General features: G+C 45.5%; 1 protein-coding gene across 3 annotated transcripts in view; it reads right to left on the reverse strand.

Annotated features, from left to right (window-relative positions):
* Positions 1-21,982, reverse strand: part of SDK1 (sidekick cell adhesion molecule 1) — a 1,051,799-nt gene that overhangs the window by 208,640 nt on the left and 821,177 nt on the right. For 2 of the 3 annotated variants that reach the window (XM_057487434.1, XM_036932859.2), the window contains 6 exons: positions 20,102-20,296; positions 17,088-17,204; positions 15,560-15,727; positions 13,533-13,635; positions 11,161-11,337; positions 2,625-2,761 (listed from right to left, as the gene is read on the reverse strand). In XM_057487434.1, coding sequence (XP_057343417.1) covers positions 2,625-2,761; positions 11,161-11,337; positions 13,533-13,635; positions 15,560-15,727; positions 17,088-17,204; positions 20,102-20,296 — 897 coding nt within the window. The remainder of the gene's footprint in view (positions 1-2,624; positions 2,762-11,160; positions 11,338-13,532; positions 13,636-15,559; positions 15,728-17,087; positions 17,205-20,101; positions 20,297-21,982) is intronic. The other variant, XM_036932860.2, reaches the window with a different exon arrangement.

The raw sequence follows: 21,982 nt of genomic DNA on the forward strand, positions 1-21,982 counted from the left end.
AAGAGCCAGGGAGTCATGCAAGTCCTCGGGAAAACAGTTGGCATGGCATTTTGAAACAATGCCTTATTTAGGTAAACCAGGGAAGGTGGAACACTTCTCTTTTGGAACATGGTCTCTAGCTAAAACCTGAATCCATCACAAAGGGACTCTGCCAGAGAGATTTACTCAGCTCATTTGTCAAGTGCCTACTAAGTGTAAGGACTAGGGATTCAAGGATGAATAAAACAGTCCTGGCCTCAAGAAGATGGATGCTCAGTGGGCACCACTGTCAGAATTCTGATGGCGAGAGTCCCCTTCCTGTTACATTCTTTCCTTGCAGATCCTCGTCATGTTCTGTTTTTCTAACAGGCTGCATGGCTGTGATACCCTTAGGAAAACCTTATTTCCTTGGAAGGTTAATGCCAATCCCTCCCCTCTGTGATCAGGGATGTTGAGCTAAAGCTAAGATGGACGTCAGCCTGCAGATTGGTTTCCATTCACATCCCTACCCTCTCCTGGAGGAAAGAGACCAGGTCAGGCATCCGAGATGTCCATAAGAGCCTGGACATGGGGTACCTCGTTCTGAGATGGTGCTCAGAACGGAAGCCATTGTGGCCTAGGGTGTCAAATTTAGAAGCCCAGGAAATGGAGATAAATACTGCCTTTGGGACTTCCCTCAATGAACTGGTGCCCAACTCAAATAAAGGCAGGTTGCAGAGTGGCCTCTTTTAATCTCAGCAAACACTGTTCTGGGCCAGGACTCACTGCACCATTGCTGCTAAAGTACTGGAGAGAAGCACCTGCCCTGTGTGGTCTCTGTGCAGAGGCTGCCACTCATTAACATCACCAGCTGGTGGGACCCCAGCTTCACCTAGGGCCAGCTGCATGGCCTTGGGCCAGCGACTTACACTAACCTCTTGGTGGTTTCCTCGCTACAAAACAAAGACCAGTGCATGCTGATCAGAGGGGGAACCTCTCATGTGAGAGCAAGCAGGTGGATAATGCTGATTAGGAGACACTGGGTGGGGATGTCCATAGGAAGAGTGTGGCAGTCAGTACGAGCCTGGGAGAAGCCTCAGCAAAACCGCAGGATGTCCCTGTCTGCGGAAGTGGGTGGTGGCAGGATCCATGTGGACTTGGACCAGAGGTAGGTTTTGGGGAGAGCACAATGAGAGAGCACCACTGTCAGCTGCCCTGAAATAGGGCCCCTTTATACTCACGACGAGCAGCTCAGGCCAGTGAAGCTGACTGCCACAAGAGCCCTGATGCCTGAGGTCTGGCTAGCCCACCTTGGGGAGGCCTGGGAGGAGTCTGGAAAAGTGAATACTAAAGAGGCTGCCAGCCTGGGGAGTAAAGCTAAACTGAGCTGGTGGTGCCGTAATCGTGAAGATAACAGTCCTACCCTGTGAGCGTGTTTGGCGCTGGTGAGGGGACAGACTCTGGGAAAGGAAGTGCGGCCCATACAGGGAGCCAGTTTGAAAGCTGCATGGCCACACATGCCAAGCATGCCAGTGGCCTGGCCAGTGCAAGGTTGCCAGGCGACTGCAGAGCCTGAGTTCTGTTCTGAGCCCTGCGGTGTTCATATGGGGAGGACAGGCCCAACTGCATTTTAAGATCAGTGTTTCTGCTTGTGTAAGATGGTCTGGAAGAGAACAGAAGTAGAAGCAGAGGCACTGGTCAGAGGTTATCGTGATTGTCCTGGGGAGAGAGAATGGTGGCCTCAAGAGGCGAGGAGAGAGACAGGATTCCAGCAGCGACCTGGGCCACACCAATGGGACTGCTGCCGCCATGGTGATGGGCATGCAGTGGGAGCCAGGCCTGAGAAACATAGAAGTCACAGCGGGAGCCAATGCTGAGGCCAGAGGGGCTGCAGTGATGTGCTGAGGACAGTTGGGGTTAAAAAGTCAAAAGACACAGTTTGAAGAGTTTAGGTTAGAGGTGTCCCTGACACAACCAGATGGAGATGTCAAGAAACTGGGTCCCACATATGATCCTGGAGGTCTGGATAAACACGCTAAGGCTTGGGATATCTTTTCAAGGAAAAGACATCACTTGAAATCACAGGGATATGTCAGGTCTCCTAGGAAGAGATCCTAGGGGAACAGAGAGCAGTGAGCCCTGAACCCTGAGGAGCAGGCAAGAGGAGGAAAGCGTGGCCAGGGGGCTGCAGGTGTGCCTAGAAGGAGAACATGTGACCAGGGGGGCGCCAATGGCTGCCGACGGTGGAGGAAGGTATGGAAGGAAAGGACCATGAGTACTTAGCACAAGGTCTGCACTGGAGCCAACATACAAAAGATCCACCTATCACTGTTGCTACTGACCCTCAGGCCACCCCAAGTGGAGGCACGATTGACACAATGTGGAATCAGGAAACTTGCTCAGGGCAGCCCTGTGTGCATGCCACCCCGTGGGGCCTCAGGCCTGATCCAGGTTCTCACAGGAGGCCTCTTGTCCTCGCCAAGGTGCCCACATCACCTTTTACCCTTCCTAGCGCTGAAGCTGTGTTTTCATTTGAAACTCCATAAAGCATCATAACATTTTGCCAGTTGTTTTGGGTCTGAGCCAGATGTAAAGGTTAAGGACATTAAGTGCACAGAAAGAAATCTGATTATTGTCCATGGTGACAACTTTGCTTTGCTACTTACTGTTTTCAGACAGCTCCACAATGTAATAAAGAACTGGGCTGTTTCCATCAAAGGGTCGAACCCAAGAGAGCACCACAGCATGACTGTAGGAAGAATTCAGGCTGGCCAGAAGGTTCTGAGGTGGATGAGGCAGTTCACTTCGATATAAAGTAATAAAAAGAAAAAAGAGAAAAAAAAACACACATCAGAATTGATGGTTAGCCAGGTTCTTATGTTGCTCAGTCCTGGTGAGTAAAATGGAGATTATAAAATTCTGAAAATGGAGAATATAAAATATGCCCCAAATGCAGGTACTAACCCTCCCAAACCCCTAAGAAACCCTTTACCATTCACAATGTTTTTTCCCCCTGTCATAATCTGATTTAATCCTTCTGGTAGGGATGTAACAACTAATGGCAATGTAACTCAAATTGGATGAGAAATGCCAATTTCTACACAGTGTATCATTTAATTGAGAAAACTTGGTCAACAATTTGCTTTTATGACTGGAAGCTGTTCATAGAAATGCAATATGCCATGCAAGCAGGAAGAGGCCTGGGAAATATGCCTTAATGTGGATTTAATATGAGAGTTTCCAACACTGGCTATTTGGAGTTACTTGCCAAAATGCCCATATGTATTTTTAGTTGCCTCTTTATTAACCTCATGAGGTTATATTGTCATTCTGCCTTCTGCTGGGTAATAGGGATTTGGGAGAAGCACTGAAAGGGGAAATGTGGTGAAAACTCTAACTGGAACCCCATGGAAAGAGTAAACAGCAAGGCTATAAATGGAAACACAATTAAAGTGAATAAATTCTGAAAAGAAATTAATAGAAAAGGTCTTTATTGGGACTTACTGGTGACAAAGCTTCAAAATCCACCTTCGTGGTTTCTACCACAAGTGGGTCTGCAAACTTACAGCCACAGTTCTTATTTAACCTTTACATCTCATGAATCTGGGAGCAGGACACTGATTTGTGGCCATTAGGGATGGCTTCTCCTTCTATAAATGTTGCTGGTGGTGCTGGGAAAGGGGGTGCTGTGACCTGTGTCACCCACTCACTAGGTTTTGGTCTCTCAGACATTAATTACTGCTGACCCACACATGTCAGCACAACAAGCTATAATTATACTTGATATTTTTAATTTAAAAAATGTACTCATTACACTTTGAAATTTATTAAGCTGTTATGTGCTTGGAGCTTCCTAAAAAACATAGCCCTCTCTAACCCACGCATACCGTTTATAAACAAACTAATATTTCTAATGTAGACTGCAACTTTAAATTAGTACAATAAAGAATAAACTTGTGCCTGAAATGTTTTCTTGTTTTCTTTTTGTGAATTAGGTCTTAAATCAGAAAAGGAGCTGTTATTTCTGTGTGAGTTTTCCACTAACCAAATCTCCCTTAGATTTTCAGTGAGGACCAGTATGATGGCAATGGCCAGATAAAACACCTATTTACTTCTCCCAAGCCCATTTCCTGTTGGAACTGGTTTGTTCTGAAACCAAACCAAAGTTGTTGAAACAGTCCCACCTAAAAACAAAGAATAAATATGGATAAATATATCCAAATAAGACTGTGGTATGATAAAGAATTTGTCTGGTCTTGGCCCTGGTTTCCTGGGATGGTATTTCCAAACCCTTGAATTTCTCAAATGGTAAGACTGTCTTTGTTATGCGTGGTGGTTCCCTCAAGCTGCACCTGAGTTTATGCTAACAAGGTCACTCATGCTGGCCCCTACATAGTTGAGGGCCCATGCTGGAAAGACCAGCCATGTGATTAGAGGGAAAGGGATTTGAGCCACTGATTATCAACCCCACCTTCTGACCTCCCACAAATAGAGGAGAGGTAGCTGCAGAATGAGTTCAGTCAGTCACGCCTGCGTAATGAAACCCTAATAGAAACCCTGGCTCCCAAGTTCCTCCGAGTTCCTGTTTGGTAATCAGACGGGTATGCACCAAGAGGGAACACTTGGAAGTCTTTGTGTTTGGAAACCTCCCAGAACTTGGCTTCTCTTCATTTGTCTGGCACTGATTTTTGTCCTTTATCATAAGACTGAAATCTTAAGGACAGCACTGAGCTGAGTTCCATGAGTTGTTCTAGGGAACTGACCTGGCAGGGTAGTGGGGAGCCCCAAATGTTAATTCCTTGGCTAGAAGCATGGTGGCCTGGGAGCCCTGGAACTTGTGGCTGGTGTTTGAAGTGAGGACAGTCTTTCTGGAGAAAGTGTCCTTCACGTGTGGGGTCTGTGCTGACCCCAGAATTGCACTGTAAAGACTTTTGCTGAAATGGGAGATTTTTGACATGATGAACGTGAACTTTGATGGCTGACAGGGTTAGTTGGTGTTCTGGGCCATTTTCTTTTTTTTTTTTTTTTTTATAGTTATTTTTTATTGAAGGGTAGTTGACACACAGTATTACATTACATTAGTTTCAAGTGTACAACACAGTGAAAAAACATTTATATACATAATTCTAGGTTCCAGCTATCACCCTACCAAGCTGTTACAATATCTTGACTATATTCCTTATGCTATACATTACATCCCAGTTACTTATTTATTTTACCATTGGAAGTCTGTCCTCTTTTTTTTTTTTTTGTGAGGGCATCTCTCATATTTATTGATCAAATGGTTGTTAACAACAATAAAATTCTGTATAGGGGAGTCAATGCTCAATGCACAATCATTAATCCACCCCAACCCTAATTTTCGTCAGCCTCCAATCTTCTGAGGCATAACAAACAAATTCTTACATGGAGAATGAATTCTCACATAATGAATAAGTTACATAGTGAACAGTAGTACAAGGGCAGTCATCACAGAAACTTTCGGTTTTGCTCATGCATTATGAACTATAAACAGTCAGTTCAAATATGAATACTCATTTGGTTTTTATACTTGATTTATATGTGGATACCACATTTCTCTCTTTATTATTATTATTTTTAATAAAATACTGAAGTGGTAGGTAGATACAAGATAAAGGTAGAAAACATAGTTTAGTGTTGTAAGAGAGCAAATGTAGATGATCAGGTGTGTGCCTATAGACTATGTGTTAATCCAAGCTAGACAAGGGCAATAAAACATCTACGTATGCAGATTTCTCTCAGAACGGGGGGGGGGGGGGTGAGGTTCTAAGCCTCACCTCTGTTGATCTCTGGGCCATTTTCTATATGTAGATACTGTTAGCACTCAAAGAGGTGACCTCAGGTCTCACTTCCAAGTTGGGAGGAGAGATATGCAGAGGGCCCCAAGGTCGTGGAGCAGACCCAGGGCCCGTGAGAACCAGAAAAGCCCTGCATGCTGCATGAAACCCTGGGAGACCCTAACGGCCTCTCCCAGTGGGCAGGAGGCAATCCCAGTGATGTATCTCAAAGGGATTATCCATGGGGCTGAAGAGGAACTATTCTTCCCACCAAAACCAGTGTGTTGATTTGCCATCCTTCTGTTCAGTCAGGCGTTATGCCCCAGAATCTCCAGTCCTATCCCTGTCCACCCTCTACATATGCATATTTAGTCAGTCACTAAATCTTACCTACTGTCCCTTAGAAATTCCCATAGCACCAACTGCTCCACTTCATTGCCACAGACCAGCCTCAGAGCCGCCACAAGCTCTCCCAAGACCATGACTCACAAGCCTCCCGACTGTCGTGCTTGCTGTCACTGGGCTGCACTTGGAGCCCTCTGCACTGTGCAGGTAGTGGCTCCCTCTGTGCCCTCTGCAACTCCCTCCTGAGCTCCTTAGCCCCTGCCCCATGATGATGTTCTTAAAAGGGCTTTAGGAGGCAAAGCAGCCTTGAGACATTCAATGTAGGACCAAGGCCGACAGCCCAGTGGCACCCCGAGCACATCAGCTTGCTCGAGCATCTAGAAATATGCCCTCATCCACAGCTGCCCAGCAAAGTCCACTTCGTTGGCTCAGAGCCATACCCAGGATGATGGTCCAGTGCAATGTGTGATTTTACACTCATCACGGGACTCAGAGTCAGAGGAAATTAAGGCTTTTTCCTAGTTCCAGCCTCTACCCTACATGAAAATCCCCTCTGTGATATCTCTTGTGTTCAATATTGCCTGTTTTGCAATGCAAAGGACTTTTTACTATATACTGGAAATATAAACTATTTCTTTAAATGATAAGTTTGGATATTTGAAAATTAAGCTTTGTGCAATACTCGGCTAACCCACCAATAACTAATAAATGAGGCTTTAATATATTCTGAATCCATTTCAAAGAATCTTATCTAATAGGAATAGATTGTGTCTTGGCATTTCTCTGCCAACTTTGAAAGGAGATAAATGATGGGCAGAATGACTCACAGACAGTGACATGCAGACAGGGTGACAAATGAAAGGAATCTGAGAGAACAATAGGAATGAAGCACGGCGCTGTGTCACTTTGTGATTTAAAGAGAAGTGGGGGAAGAAGTCACCATCAAGGAGATTACAGCACAATAATATCAGAGATTAACAACAGAACCTGGACTGTGTAGGAAGGAGATGAAGCGAGGTGTGTTTGAGAAAAACAGCTTTGAAAAGACTCAAGCGAAAGCAATTGGGAAACTTGTGGCTGTAGGGGAGCTGCTCTGGCAGAAGACGATCAGATAAGTATTTTCTATATAAAAAACATTGCCCCTTTAACGCACAAATGATGACTTGGTCAAACCCATCTTCTCTGACTTCACTTTGAGGATGAAGATGATGGCAGCCTGATAACTCTTGAGAAATGGCACTGAATTGTTTACTCCTTATTATGGCTTTGTCAGAAGTGGTTTTATTGAAAGAAACCTCTCCCACGGCTGCAGGGTCAGAGTCTCTAAGTCAGCTCTGTAAATTAGGTTTTTTTCTCTATCCCAAGCTCATAAGAATTAGTCTCTGATCTCAGAAGGAAAGATGCAATGGTAATTGGGTCTTTAAATGATTAACAATTAATCAGTCCATAAAGCCTTAGGAGCCTGGGTGCCCCTGGTGTGCTCAATATGCTCTGGGGGTCTGGGATTGCCCCAGAAGGGGTTCCTTTCCTTCAGGCACTAGCTAACTAGTAGGAAAGACACCACACACACAACTGGTGACCAGCGTTTCATGATGTCCTGTGTTGTTAACCTATAGGATGCATCACGGTACCGCTGGGATTGCAGAAGCTCTCCTCTTGTGAGGGGCTGGAGGCAGACCCCTCACAGATTACTCCTCCTCAGTGGTGCCAAATACGTAAGCCCACTTCAGCCTTGCAAGTGGAGTGAGTCTCACTCACACATTTACTGGGGGCTTACCATGCACCCAGCACTGTTCTAGGCATTGAGGGCTCAGCAGAAAGCAGATGTTCCTAGTGTGTCAGAAGGTCACAGAACATGTCCAAAAACAAAGTGGGATAAAAGAGAAATTTCCTGGCCCCTGGTGTTGGGGAAGGTGTTATTGATGAAAGGAGGAAAGGCATTTTTTTTACAAGACAGTGAAGAAATAATATGAGCTATGATTTACTGACTGTCCACGCTAAGCTAGGTTTGAGGCCAGGATTTTACAAACGCCAGTTCATGCAAACCTCACAACAACCCTCTGAGGTAGATGATATTATGCTCAGTTTAAAGTCAAGAAAACCAAGGCTCAGAAGTGGGGTCACTTGCCCAAAGTCACGCAGTCGGTACGAGCTGGGCAGGGGCCTCCCAGAGGCATGGCTGGTGGCCAGTTGCCCTGCTGGGACTGTGACTTCTCTCCACACTGTCCTGGGTACAAGGGGCCAAACCTCAAGCAGGCTGCACAGAGTGGGGGTGCTGAGGCACTAGAAGCAGAGCAAACAAACATGAGAGCAAGCCAATGGTGGCCTGCTTTTGAAAAGCCCACTCTAAAGCTCCTAATTTCTGTATTTAACAGAGTAGCTTTTTAACTCAAGTGGGGAGGCAGGGGACTCAGGCTTTCAGGCTCTTCTGAAGGACACTATTTAGCTGCAAGTACCTCTCAGTCATTTCTGCAATATGAGATTTTTTTCTTTTTTCTTTTTTTTGTCATCTGAGTAAACCATGGAAATGTTGCAGAGCTTGATTTGAAAGTTCTGTGGGAAGCACCAAACGGCCTGCAACCATGAGTTATGATGATTGTCATCACTATTGTCATTACTGATGTCGTAGAGTTAAGACCTATTTGGATCTAAGATGCACCACACTATAACCTAAAACTTCCCCAATCCATTCAGATTTAGAAGAGTGGAGTATTTATTATACTCACAATTCACGAGAAGCAACTGTCTTCCAAATCAGTTCTGTAACCAGTTGTACCTAAATTGGTTTGAATCACAAATCTGCAAATATTTCTATATTTAGAGATAAGGTGTTTCACCATTACAGAAAGCCTATTATTTTATAGATACAGCAACATTTGCTGAAAAATGTATTTTAGTCAGAGGAAATCAAATAAGCAAATAGTAGGAAAGATATGTAAATCAGTTGAACATAATAACTGAACAGAATAAAAAGAATGTTCTATATTGGAAGTGTGCAATTTGGCTTTGGCTGACAGAGTCTTTATGAAATTCTAACACTTAGTTATTTGATACCAATGATAGATGACTAAGAGTTCTCAAAGGTAGTTTTAAAAATGTGAATGCACAGTGGATTACGTGGATTTGCTGGTCATGTACTCCAATACTATAAAAATTAAAAAAAAAGATTCCTCACATGATGGGAGAGGGAAAGACATAGGACCAGAGCTGAGCAAGGTGCCCAGACTCTTGGCAGTGTGACTTGAGCCCAAGGCATGTGGGCTTCAAAGGGAAGGTACAGCCAGCAGGAGGACCCCCCGTGGCCCCTAACACACTCACATTTACTCAGGTGCCAACCAACTGTCTTGCACTTAGACAGGGCTTATGGTGTACCAAACACTGTCAGGCACTGAGGATGCAAAGCTGTGCCATGCAGGCCCTTCTTGGTCAGTAGGGAAGGAATCATGAAAATAGGCGCCTCCACCCTGGATCATCAGTGCTCTGATGGAGGACTGACAGCCGCATGCGCTGGGAAGCTCTGTGAGAGCCACCCTAGTGGCCCAGTGGCAGGAAGGGTAGATGAATCCTTCAGGGGGAGACAGCCGAAAACCTAAGTCCTCTGGAGGGTGAGCTAGGGGGCAGAGAAGGGCAGAAAGGGCCAGTCAGTGGTCCAATGGCTAAGTGGGAGCAAGGATTGTATCAGCCCAGGCACAGACCCCCACAGCAGGTCAGTGCGGAGACCTGGCAATTCCACGATCATGTCCAAGCTGGAGGGCCTCTCGGCTGCAGTGCCCAGGCCCCTTGCTGACCCTCTCAGACTTCAGGACATCTGTTATTTCATGACTCCCTAGGGCGACCTTTCCTCCTAGCCTGTGACCACCTCTACAGAGAGCAAGGGGTCAGCCTGCAGAGAGGCCAGCTAGCAGGTAAGGTGGGTCTTTTTCAGGTCCTGGAGGCACAACACCAGGCCTTTCTGAACCAGCTGCTACCCCATTATCCCTCCACTGTTACTACCCTGTCAGACGCCACAGACAGCGGCCACTAGAGAGCTGCTTGTCTGTCATCCTGTATGGATGCAACAAACACAGGAGCCCACGTGCTGAGCACTCAGCAAGTGTTTTTTCATTTATAATCCTGTCGGCTGGAGTCTAGGGATTCAAAGACACATGAAAACTGGCCCTGTACTCAGTGTTCAGGTTCTATTTTTAGGGAATGATTTCTGCCTATAGAATCCTTCCTACAATGAGGTGGGCATAACCCAGTAAGAAAATCTCAGAACGGCCTTTTCCAGTGGCCCAGCATGTCCTGTTGTTAGCCAGGGAGGGCTGCCTGTGCCCCTGAGCTGGCTGCCACCGTGACGCCAGCCCTTCTCTGCCTATTTCCAGGCTTACTTTTGTACACATGTCCCTGGAATATCTGGGAGGGCATTATTGTAAAAACAAATAAATAAATGTTGGAAAAATAAAAATTTTTAGCTAGCTTTTCAGCTCCCTGCCATGAGCAGACAGAGGGTCATGTAAAAACACAAAGGTAGAAGAGATGGACAGTCTCCCACCAGGTCTTCTGGACCCCCAGGAAAGCCCAGATTAGAACTAATGGGCAGCTGCCTGCTATCTGCAGGATCTCAAAAGACTTAATGGAAAGTGTCTCTGTGCCCGCAGGGAGGCAGCGGCACCGAACTCACCGCGTGGCCCCAGTGGCTTTCACTGGATGGTCTTGCCTCAGTGGGCTGCCTGACATTGCTTGCTGATCAGAAGTTCTGATGGGCATTAAATGGAAAAGTGGATGTATTGTGTGACTTACATGCAATGTGGCAAATACAGTCCATCATAATATAGTGCCAAGGGGGAAATATGATAAAAGAGATCGATGAGGATGGAAGCCAATAGTCAAACCGAGGTTACAGAAAAAAAATCCACAAGTGTATATGCCTGTGGAGGCACAAGGCAGGGGCCTCTGACTGCAGGCTGGGACCCAGTGTGATTGTTACACGCTAAGTGACGTCACTAGGAAGGGGGTGACTGGCCGTAACGATATGGGTAATCAGGAGATGGTGACCCTGAACAGCTGCTGCACTCACATCACTTCCAGCCGGGCCGCCCTGGAGTCATTCCCTCCTTCAGAAACGACCTCACAGGTGTAGTCCCCGATGTCGCCTGACCACGTCTGGCTGATGAGGAGGGACCCGCCCTTCTCCACCACAATTCTGGAGCTGCTAGATGGGCTGATGACCATGCTGTCCTTCTTCCAGATGTAGCTGTGGGCCGAGCAAAATTTTGAGTTGGAAAAGATCTGAGTTAGTATCAAACTAAGGGCCTTGCATTAGGAGCTTGGGCTGCTGATCCTCCCCCCTGTTAAAAAGCAAGAAACCGGTGACCTTGTGAATGTATTAAAAACCACTAAACTGTGCTCTTTTAAAGGGTAAATTTTATGATATGTGAATTATATCTTTAAAAAAGAAAGAAAAGAAAAAGGGAATGCAACCAGATATCTTGGTCATAATGCAAAAATAGTTGTTAACAACAGGGCAGTGAAGATGACTGGAAACATCCGTCTGGTCTCGGGTTTAGATGGCAAGTCTGTAGAGTCCTGGACGAACCTGTCACTTACTAAAACTGCACTTCACATTCTTCCCCAGGAATGTTCCTGAAGGGCAAGAGCTGTTGTCTGGATGGGAAGCAGTGACTGTATAAAGAAATCCTGAGTGGAATTACTCAACTTGTGAAAAAAAAAAATAGATCACACCCCATAAACATGTTCTCTTTAAGTCAACCATTCTGGCAGATTGTCCTTAAAATTGCATTTCTTTCTTTAATTAATTCAATTTTATTTAATTTTTTAATGACAATTTTAGCACATTTTCCATTTCAAATGAAGACTTAACAGCCTGTCTAGTCTTTGGATGTCAGTGGGTGTGGCCTCTTCTCTCCGCTATGGGATGAAAAGTGCTGGCTTCCCTTTCCAAAATAATTTGCTTGGATCTTAAAAATATACCCAGTTCTTTAAAAGTTAATGTGCATAGAGCACAGACATTTACAAACTGCTTATATAAAATTACCATTACCCTGAGGCAGCAGCGCTGATTCCCCAGAAGGAAGTGAATAAATTGCTCCCTTTGGGGTTCAGAGCTTAGCTGTGACTGTCGCTGAGAGGCTGTGCTCCTCAGGGCAGAGAAACACTGGGACCAGAGGAGCCCCGAGAGGGAACGATCTAGTTCCTTCTCAGGCAGGAGGCTCTGATCAATCACACATAAAGAGCTCTGAGAAAACCACACAGATCCACGGGGATTCCTTGAGAACACCTAGAGGAGCAGGAAGCCAGCCTTATCTGCCTTTCATTCTTCCAGTCACACTCCCGGTCTTCAGAAACAAAAAATTCTTTCCCGGGCACGGTAACTCTCTCTAAGACAGTCTCTGAGGATTCTCCAGGTAATCTTTAACTTTAGTTTTTTTTTGCTTGCTTTGCATTCTGCATTCTTGTAACTAAACTGAACTTTATTTCTGAGCTTTGGGGAACTCCAGAGAGCCAGGTGGAGATATGGAAACTCACAGTTTGCCAAACACTTGCCCTAGAAGAGTGAGAAAACAGCTTAGTCTCTGAATCCAGTTAATAATGTATGCATCAATAGCCATCTCCCTCTGCTCAGAGTGAAATGTTCCAGAAAGAAGGAAGGCATATTGATTCTATCCATTTGGTTTAACTGCATGCCTTTTGGGCTAAGGCCAGAATGAAAATACTAGGATGATTGTATCTTTTCTTTTTAGATTAATTTTCAAGGCTGATTCTGAAGATCTACCTGTTCTGAAAGTGGCAGCTTTTTGGGAAGAAGCTTGCCACCAACAGTCCCCTGTGTTTGCTGCCATTGCATTTATTTTATCTAGAGTGTAATAATTTTCATCGTTACCTTCCCGTCTGAACCCAAAGGTGGGATACTACAATTCCTTTAGTGGGTCTTCGTTGCCCACTTCCTTCTTCTCCTGTTGCCCGTTAAGGCACCGGGCAGCTGTGTCTGCCTCCCCTCCATGCGGGCGCCTCCCTCTTCCATTTCATGAGGAAACCATCCTTGGAGCGGAGAAGCCCCCTCTTGAGTATTGCACAGCCTCAACTGTAAACACTGCTGAAATCCTATTCGATCCCTCTGGATTTTTCTCTCATTAAGTATCAGCCTCTGACAAGTACGTTTTATAGATAGCGTATTAACCTTGGCAGAAAAATCATGAAAAGCTGCATTGAAGTCATGAAGTGGAACATAGCTCACTGTAAATAATACATAAGGCTGGAGTGGAAAATGGGATTTGTGTGATTAATGATGGAGCCCGTGACCGTAATATGCTGTAATCAGGGATCTGGGCTGAAATCAAAGTCCCTAAAATTCCCCCTTCTCATCTCCACTTCACTTCCTAAGTCCACAGAATATTAGTGAGTCCCCAGCATTGTAACTACTGAGCTGACCGGAGAGAGATCCGGGGGTCATGTGTGGCTCCGCAGCGCAGTGTGGCCGTGGTCCCCTTGATCACCACGCGGTCCTTGGGAGGGTTAACGATGGATGTTCGATCTGTAAAAACACAAGTCACAGTTCAGACAAAATTACATACTTGAGAGTTTCCTCTCTCAGGGGATGATGAATTGGTCATCTGATATCAAAACCTGCAAGTTTTCTCTTATTTGGACAAAATCAGTGTACAGGGAAGCACTGGGAAACATGTGGGGAATTGAAAGCAAGCCTTTCTGTCTGCAGCAAAAGAAGTCCAGCTTGCTGCCCCTCTCAGGTCATCCCTGAACCTCTACATGCTGGAGCAAATGATTATAGGCAAATATTTACGAGGCTCTATACTCTCAGGTAAAAATCTTAATTATTTCCAAAGATAGTCAACATTCTGGTAATTTCTACTGTCCACATAGCCCTTCATGACTTTGCAAAGTGCTTTTATTCCACTGTTTTATCTAATCCTCACCACAACCTTGTGAGGTTGTGATATCACTACCCCCAGGTTTCAGGAAGGAAAAGTGATGCTCAGCGGGAGCGGCTTGCCCCACGTAAGCTGTGGGACCTGGTGCTAATGCTGGCTGGGAACACCGTCTGACCTGCAGCTGCCCCACACTCCACAGCTGCCACGGAAAAAGCCCTGGTGACAGCCCTGTGTCATGTGTCCCCACAAATCTGAGGTAGACGCTGCTCTGGCACTAGGGACTTTAAGTTACAAGACTAAGTTTAAGGCCAGTCTGATGCTTGCTAGCAGGGTGTCTGGGAAAATATCCTGGAGCTTTAGTCTCCCTGTCCATGAGAGGGGGACGCTACCATCACTCACATCTGTACCGCAGAAAGCAGGCAGTGTTTGGGAAAACGGTCTGCTGGCCACAGTGTTGTACCAATTGCTCTAGAATGGTTGTAATTTTGAATGTTAGCAGGTCCACAAGTTTTTCTGATGAGTGTGCTAGAGAGATGCAGATATCAGTACTTCCTAAGCTTGTAAATACGTGGTTCATTTTTATGGACACATGATGAAGCAGGTGTAGTAGGTGGAGTGAACCACCAAATGGAAGAAAATCTCTTTTTTAATACTTGACAGTATTGGGGGAATTTGGATGCATTTCTTTTAAACTCATGGTATTTTTAGGACACCTGATAAATTGGAAAGGGTTGTTTATCAAGGTCAGCACCAACTATATCATAGAAAAAGCTAAAGGATATGAAATAAAGCACAATAATTCAGTTTTTCTTCAAGTGAAGTATTTTAACAAATTATTCACTCATACAACTTAAAATTTTCTTTCCTCATATAGATAGCTTTATGAAAATCTGTTAGTGAGCAGCGTCTTTTGCTTTTGAGCAATGATCTTTTAGTAATATAGATATGGATGAAACAGAGAGGAAAAAGTACCTTGACAATAGAGTGTGGGGTGGGAGTGCCAGGGGGCAGAAGTACTTGGGAATCTAATCCCTCATGTTCTGGAAAACAATTTATTCTGCACTTCGGACATCTGTGTTGCAGATAGAACAGGAGGAAACAAGAGCTGGAGAAGCAACGAAGCTATTTCCTTAGCTCACTTCTAATGTACGTTAGAAGGAGACATTCATACTGAGACACTGGAGAGCTTTTGCTGGTGATGATGGATGGTGCAGGAAAAATACACTTTCTCTAGCATAATTCTTGAGTCCGTTTTCTTATGTAATGCTCATAAAATTAACCAACCTGTCAGTTTTGTTTTTTGGGCTAGTTTGGGAGAATATCCCTGGCTCTACTGACTTTATAAAGTCAATCTTTCATTTCTCCTGAAACATCCCCATTAAATCTTTGACTACATGTTCTAATTATTCTTTCAGAAACTGAAAAATTAGTCAACAGATTTCTACAAATTAGTTGTAAAAATAACCATTCTCTTTTGATTGAGCTGGGGAGTCCAGGGGCTTATTGACACCCCCACAGCCCGGGTGGCGTGTGAGCAGAAGGCTCTTCTGTGTAGGCCACGGTCCTTACTCCACACGGTCAGAGCTGCGGACGCGCTCAGGGATCCCTCTGTGTTGGCTGCGTAGCAGGTGTAGATGCCAGCATCCTGGATGAAGACAGGGGTTATCTGTAGACCCCCGGATTCAAGGAGCATGAACCTGGGAATCTGCACAGAGCCACTGGCCAGAATGTGTTTTCCTGAAGAACAGTAGAAAAAATAGGAATAAGACCATAACGCTCAAGAAAGGTAATGCTTGGAGCCACAGCTAAGAAAATAACTTGAGGAAACAATCAGAGTAAGTGAAAACTTTATGTACGAAACAACCAAACACTTTCCTTTAGCATCATTTAGGGTAATGGAAACCAAGAATAGCCCAACTGTACAATACTGAGAAATTATGACCCATGTGCAATTATTATCTTCGGGTGATGGTTTCATTCGAAAAATATCTATATAAGGTATCATTACGTTCTATGTCAGGATAGAAGAAAAGAAAATAAATAAAATAGAAGAATCCCCCCTCCTCCTTATCAGTCTGAGTTTCCCAGATCTTTATGTTTATAAGCTATGTTCTGCATGCATGAATTAGACCTTTGAGAGTTGAGAAGCGACCATGTGGTTTCCAGGTAGCAGGAAGTTTTGAGGACTCACCCAGAGATAGTCCACCAGGTGTGACCAGTTAATTGATGTGAACTGGTACAATTCAGCATGGATCTATTAAGGATGAACTATGTGTGCCATCCATTTAGGGACGTGTCTCCACCCTGTAGAAGGGGCTGTGGGAACTACCGAGAAAGCCTGTGCATGACACCACTCTTCACAGGCCCTGAAAGCAGCTGGAATTAAATCATCATGTGTGTCAGACCGGGGAGGACAAAAATGAGCCTGTGTAGAAGCATTTCTCTCTCTCTTTTTATTTGAGTCAAGTTTTACTCTATGTAGCTCTGTTAAATTACACACAGAGAAGGCATCTTAAAAGGTCCCTTTGAGTCTTTGTCCATGAATGCTTCAGACTTTGAGTTTTCAAATCATCATTTTGTTTTTTTGGATTTTTTATTAAAATATAATTGACATACAATTATTAGTTTATAGTTGACATACAATATCCTATTAATTTCAGGTGTACATCATAGGCATCTTTCTTTCTTAAAAAAGGGGGGGACATTATTCTTAATTTTAAACATTACCAGGGAAGAACTCCGTTTCCCAAATGGAGAAACTGAGTCCTGACAGTGCTATCCTGAATCAATTTCTAGTATTTTAAGGAGCCTCATGAGGCCTTAGTTACCCTATGAAGCACTTAGATGGAGGAAAGTGATAGTCACACATTCTAAAAAATGCCTGTTTCCTTTTCTAGATGGTAAACTCCACGATGCTTTTGGGTCTTGCCTGTTTCACTCAGCCTGGTATCTGGGGCATCTAGCACCTGGTAGGTGCTCCGTAAATTGCTAATCAATCTTCATTGAAGGAATGAGTGAAAATGAGACCAGTAAAACCCAGCCAATGAGCTCATTTTCTGTGCTGGCCATGCTGCTGGGGCTGACACAAGCCACCTACCTCTCTTCCACGTGATGGCAGGTTTGGGGGCCCCGGACACCTCACACCTCAGAATGGCTGTCATCCCATCGGTCACGGTGGTGTCCACGGGAAGCTGAGTAAACGCTGGTGCAACATCTAAGCGAGAAGTTAAACAGTGAGATGTTCAGCACATTGTCCCTCAGAAATGTTCAAACCAGCCTAGAGGAATAGCCCATATGGACTTTTATAGAACTAATCACAGAGATAGCTATGGTGATAAAAAATGAAAACCTTTCAGGAGAGATTACATCTTTCCATTATCCATCTCCCAGGAATTGCCTTTCTGTGTTTACAACCTAAAGAGAAATACAATCTGGTGATGTAATGGGCACATAGCAGGGACAGTGCAGGGGCCCAGGAAGAGTTGTGTTAATTGAATATTAAACAGGAGAGACATTCATTTAGTTAAACCAAAGAAGCTGCTTGCACTATTTAGAAAAAGCTAAGCTTTGAATATTAAGAATCATCTAAAAGATGACACTTTCACATATTCTAGATTTGTTCTGATAGTTACAATGACCAGATTTTGAGGACTACATTAATTTCTGGGAAGTGCTGAGGGCCCCGTGCGTTGGGGGCTCTTCTGGCTCACAGGGGACTGCGTGGGCTTCCAGCCCCACAGCTGTGAGTCAGACCGAGAGGACAGAGCAGCTCCGGCTGGCTTCAGCGAGGGCTCCTGTCACTTTGCTCTACTTCGATAACGACTCAGCTGGAAATCCCTGAACAGCAGTGATCTGCCTCTCCCCAGTCTTGTGTGAGGGCCGCTTTAGGCTGGTGCCCCGAGGGGAAGAAGTGGGCAGGACTCCGGGAGACCAAGGCCCAGTTCTGGCTCTGCTCTCACCTGGTGGGAATCCTCCAGCCCAGTAAGTCCTGTTGGTTCTGCCTCAAAGCACCCCTGGAGCTGATCGCTTCTTCCTCCTGGATGACTCCTCCTAACTGGTCTCAAGCCTCCCACTCTTCCCCTCACAGCCCATCTACCCCCAGCTTTGGTGCTCTTGGAAAGCTGTACATGGAAATCTGCCACTCCCCAGCTCACAGCCCCAAGGCCTCCCCCTCCCTCTGGCCCCTGCTCCCCCTCCAGCCTAGGGCCTTCCAGGGCTCCCTGCTTATCTCAGGCTGCAAACACCCCTGCCTCCTTTCTCCCTAAGCACATTCCTAGCCAAGCTTGTCCCTCTGAGACACTTACAGTCCCCTGTCCCCCAACACCACGGCAGGCTCCTCTTTCTCTCGGGGCCCCAGCTCCAGGGCCACCGCAGAGAACCCTCCCGTCCCCTCTGAAGGAACCACCCTGGTCATGCCCACTCTGCCCGTTCTGTTCTCTTCACAGCACTCATCTCCAGGGGAATTATCTCCTCCTTTACTGTCTCTCCTGCCCCAGGACCTGAGAACCTCCCCTCTTCCTCTAGCTCTGTCCTCAAGCCTGACAGACCCAGAGTCTGACACAGATGCTCAATAAATGTTTGTTAAACAGATGAATGAATATTGATTGTTTTACATACTATATTTTCCTTTATTAAAGGTGATATAATTTGAAAATACAAGAATTTTGCAAAATCCTGTACCTACAAAACAGGTAAGGTGGCATTACCATTATCATTTTTATATGTTTCACTTGCCATTGTCATAGTAGCCAGTTTAAGTAGTACTTTTATTTAAATTTCCAATCTGATCCTCATAAGAACCCTTGTGAACTGGGCTGGGTTGGTTCCATTTTGCTGATAAACCGAGGCTGAGAAGTTAATGTCCCATAATTCTTTCCCTAGAGCAGGGGTTGGCAAACTCAGCCCAAGGGCCCAACTCCACCTGTTCTTGCCTCAGCAAGTAACGCTTCCCGGGACACAGCCGTGCCCACGAGCTCGCTGTCTCTGCTGCTCTCACTGCTCCAGCAGAGGCCAGTGCTGCTGGGTAGAGGGGCAGGACAGAGACTGCCACCCTCAAGCTGGAACTATTTACTATCTGGCCCCTCAGAAAAAGTTTGCTAATCCTTGCCTCAGAACATCCTGGCCCACAAACACAACATACGTTTCAAATAGTTCTAATTGATCAAAACTCAGTTTCTGGATTAAGTACCCAGTATTATTTCTACTGTTTGAAGCAAATTGGTCTCCTATGCTGCAAACCAGAGGATAAATTTGACCCCTGAGCAAGGCTCAAGGAATTGGCCCCCTAGTTTACTACAACATATGGATGAACTTTTAAATATTTCTTCAGTCTCAGGAATTCCTAAGTTCTGGCTGACAAGAACCCTGGCTATGTGTACACTGACGATGATACACCTTCTCAAATGGCTCTCACTCCTGAAATTATTGGCATTTTGCCTCCAAAAGGGCAAACATGAAAGGTTTAATTCCATAATCACTAAATTCTATTTCATTTTAGAAGAATAATATTACAACTATGGGAGACTAAAAACAAGACCCACAGATACAATGAAAACCTTTATTTTATTTTTTGAAGACATGTGCTGAAGTATTTCTATTGGATATTGGATTTTTACTTCTTTTACTATGGCATAGTAAAAGAAGCTCACAGAAGAACTACAATTGCTCAATAAAACTAAATTAGAGAATGAATATTAAAAAATGGAAAAAGATCAAAAGGAAACTATTAGGAATGAGGGGTTCACTTAGAGTCCTTCCAGTTCTGCCTAGAAAAATGTGCACTTTTGCACTCCTCAGTCAGGAGGGGGACAACCCCAGAGCTGGGAGGATCAGGCTCGCACAGGAGCAGAGAGGGTGCCAGGGGCTGGGGGACAATGGGATGTGGGTGGGCTGCTCCTAGGCTTCAGCACGCTGGACAGGCAGGCTAAGGTGCACCTGCATGCGGCTGGCCCCCTCAGCTGGTCCCCTCTGGCCAGTGTACCCTGGGCAGTGGCCTCGGGGAAAGAGCAGATGCCACCATTTCCTGAGTGGTCGTTCTGGGTGGGGGATGTTGGGAAGCTCCGCCTGAGGCCCAGTGCAGACCGTCTGGCTTGGTTTCTGGGCTGTACTCACTGGTGACGCCCAGGTAGGTATGGGTCTGGATCTCCCCTCCTTCATTACTGGCAAAGCACTGGAAGATTCCAGAATCCTCCGGACGCAGCTTTTGGATGTGCAGGCCTCCACTTGCTAGCATTTTGTATCGAGGATTCTGGAGCTGGCTGATGGCGACAGCATCCTTGTACCACTGGAGGGTGGGAAGAGGGACCCCTGGTAGGAATGGAAATAATCGGACACTTAAAAAAATTAAATTTCAAGAATTCCTTACATGAGGGCTGAGGCAAAAATGACTCAAAGGCTAAATGGCAATATTTTCATAAGCATTTTCTCTCTGAGTCCCATCAACTACCCATATGGTGTTATTTTTCTCATCGCATATGAAGAAATCAACACAGAGAAGCATCAAGAGCAAAAGCAGAAGCGAACGGTCGGCTCTCCAGCTCAGATCCTCTGGAGTCCTGAACCTGCAAGCATTTGTGCTCTTGTCTAGAGAAAAAGTGATTCTGTGGCTGACTTCCAGACAGACAGGGACAGTGATAAGGTCCCACCGAACCTATCCTCACCTGTTTCCCCAAGCCTTTTCTTTTTATTTGGAAAGGAAGTGATCATCACAACATCATAAGGTTCTGAATATTAGATTGTATCCATAATCCATATGTATAAAACTCTCAGTGCCCAGCACAAGGGATAGTATCACGGGTTGTCATCACCACTGGCAGCTGTGGAAACATGTACCTCTAAATGCCCTCTGTCTGAGGAGTCGGAGATCACTTCATCAGTCGCATCACAGGAGGGACTGATGAGGTTCAGTAACAAGTGCACAGGTGTATTTGGTTAAGGGTTAAGGACACACAGTGGCACTAAATTGTGGACGTAGGAAAAGTTGTCTGGGCCCTCAGATGACCAGAAGGGGCTGCAGGACAGTTCCATCCTTGTACCCCAAAGCCCATTAAGCCCAGAGTATGGCCAGACTGACCAAAAGGACAAGGAGGTCATATTGAGGACAAGCATCCAGTTGCTGCTCCCAGGGGCCTCATCCTGATCATATGACAGTGAAACCAAGGCCTGGAGTCAGGGAGGCGGAGGCCATGCATGGTCCAGCTGGCCCACCTGCAGGAGGGTGGGGCTGGGCTGGGGATGCAGGAGACGAAGGAGAAGCTCATAGGGTCAGAAGCTGGGCTGTAAATGAAGGGTTTGTCCTAAGCCCGAGAGCTTGAGGGCCTCTGCTGCTCATCTCCCACTCGGCTGTGGTCAGTACCTGTGTCCAGGTATGGAGGCATGCAAGCAACGCTCCCCCCAGTGGCCCCCTGCACGGGACAAGCTCTGACGGGGCAACACCAGGCTCCTCCTCTTAGCAGCTTTTCCAGGACACTGGGGTGACTGCCAGTAGGGAACACTGCCTCCTTGGGATTTCTCCCTACCCTTTCCTGATGCCAAGAAAGGTCAAATCACCCAAGAAGTGTAAATTGGGTAGCCAAGAGAGGCTGTTCCCCGAAGTAGACCAAGACATCCAAGGCAACATGGTCCTGTATTATGGTGGGCACACGTATGCTTGTGGAGGGCCCGTGGGAAAAGCACACAAATGTCTAGGCTTATTTCTAAATCTCTCATGGCTCTGTACTTCTCCCTAAATGCAAAAGTAGTTTAAATAAAACACATCTGACAGGATCCATGGTGAAAAGTATACCAAAGTCCCTTGATTTAAGATGCTATGTAGGTGTGAGATGTCTTCTTTAATAAATAAAGTTAATGTCGTGGAATATTTCAAGATAATGTATTCTGAGTCTGTTCTTTACCTTAATTATGTTTTCTGTCACTTTTCATTAAATCAGGAAGTTAAAAAAATCCATTTCAAGGTAAAGGCATAAACAGTTCATGTAAAATCTCATACTAGCA

Source organism: Manis pentadactyla, chromosome 10 (assembly GCF_030020395.1).
Source record: "Manis pentadactyla isolate mManPen7 chromosome 10, mManPen7.hap1, whole genome shotgun sequence".
Lineage (NCBI taxonomy): Eukaryota > Metazoa > Chordata > Mammalia > Pholidota > Manidae > Manis > Manis pentadactyla.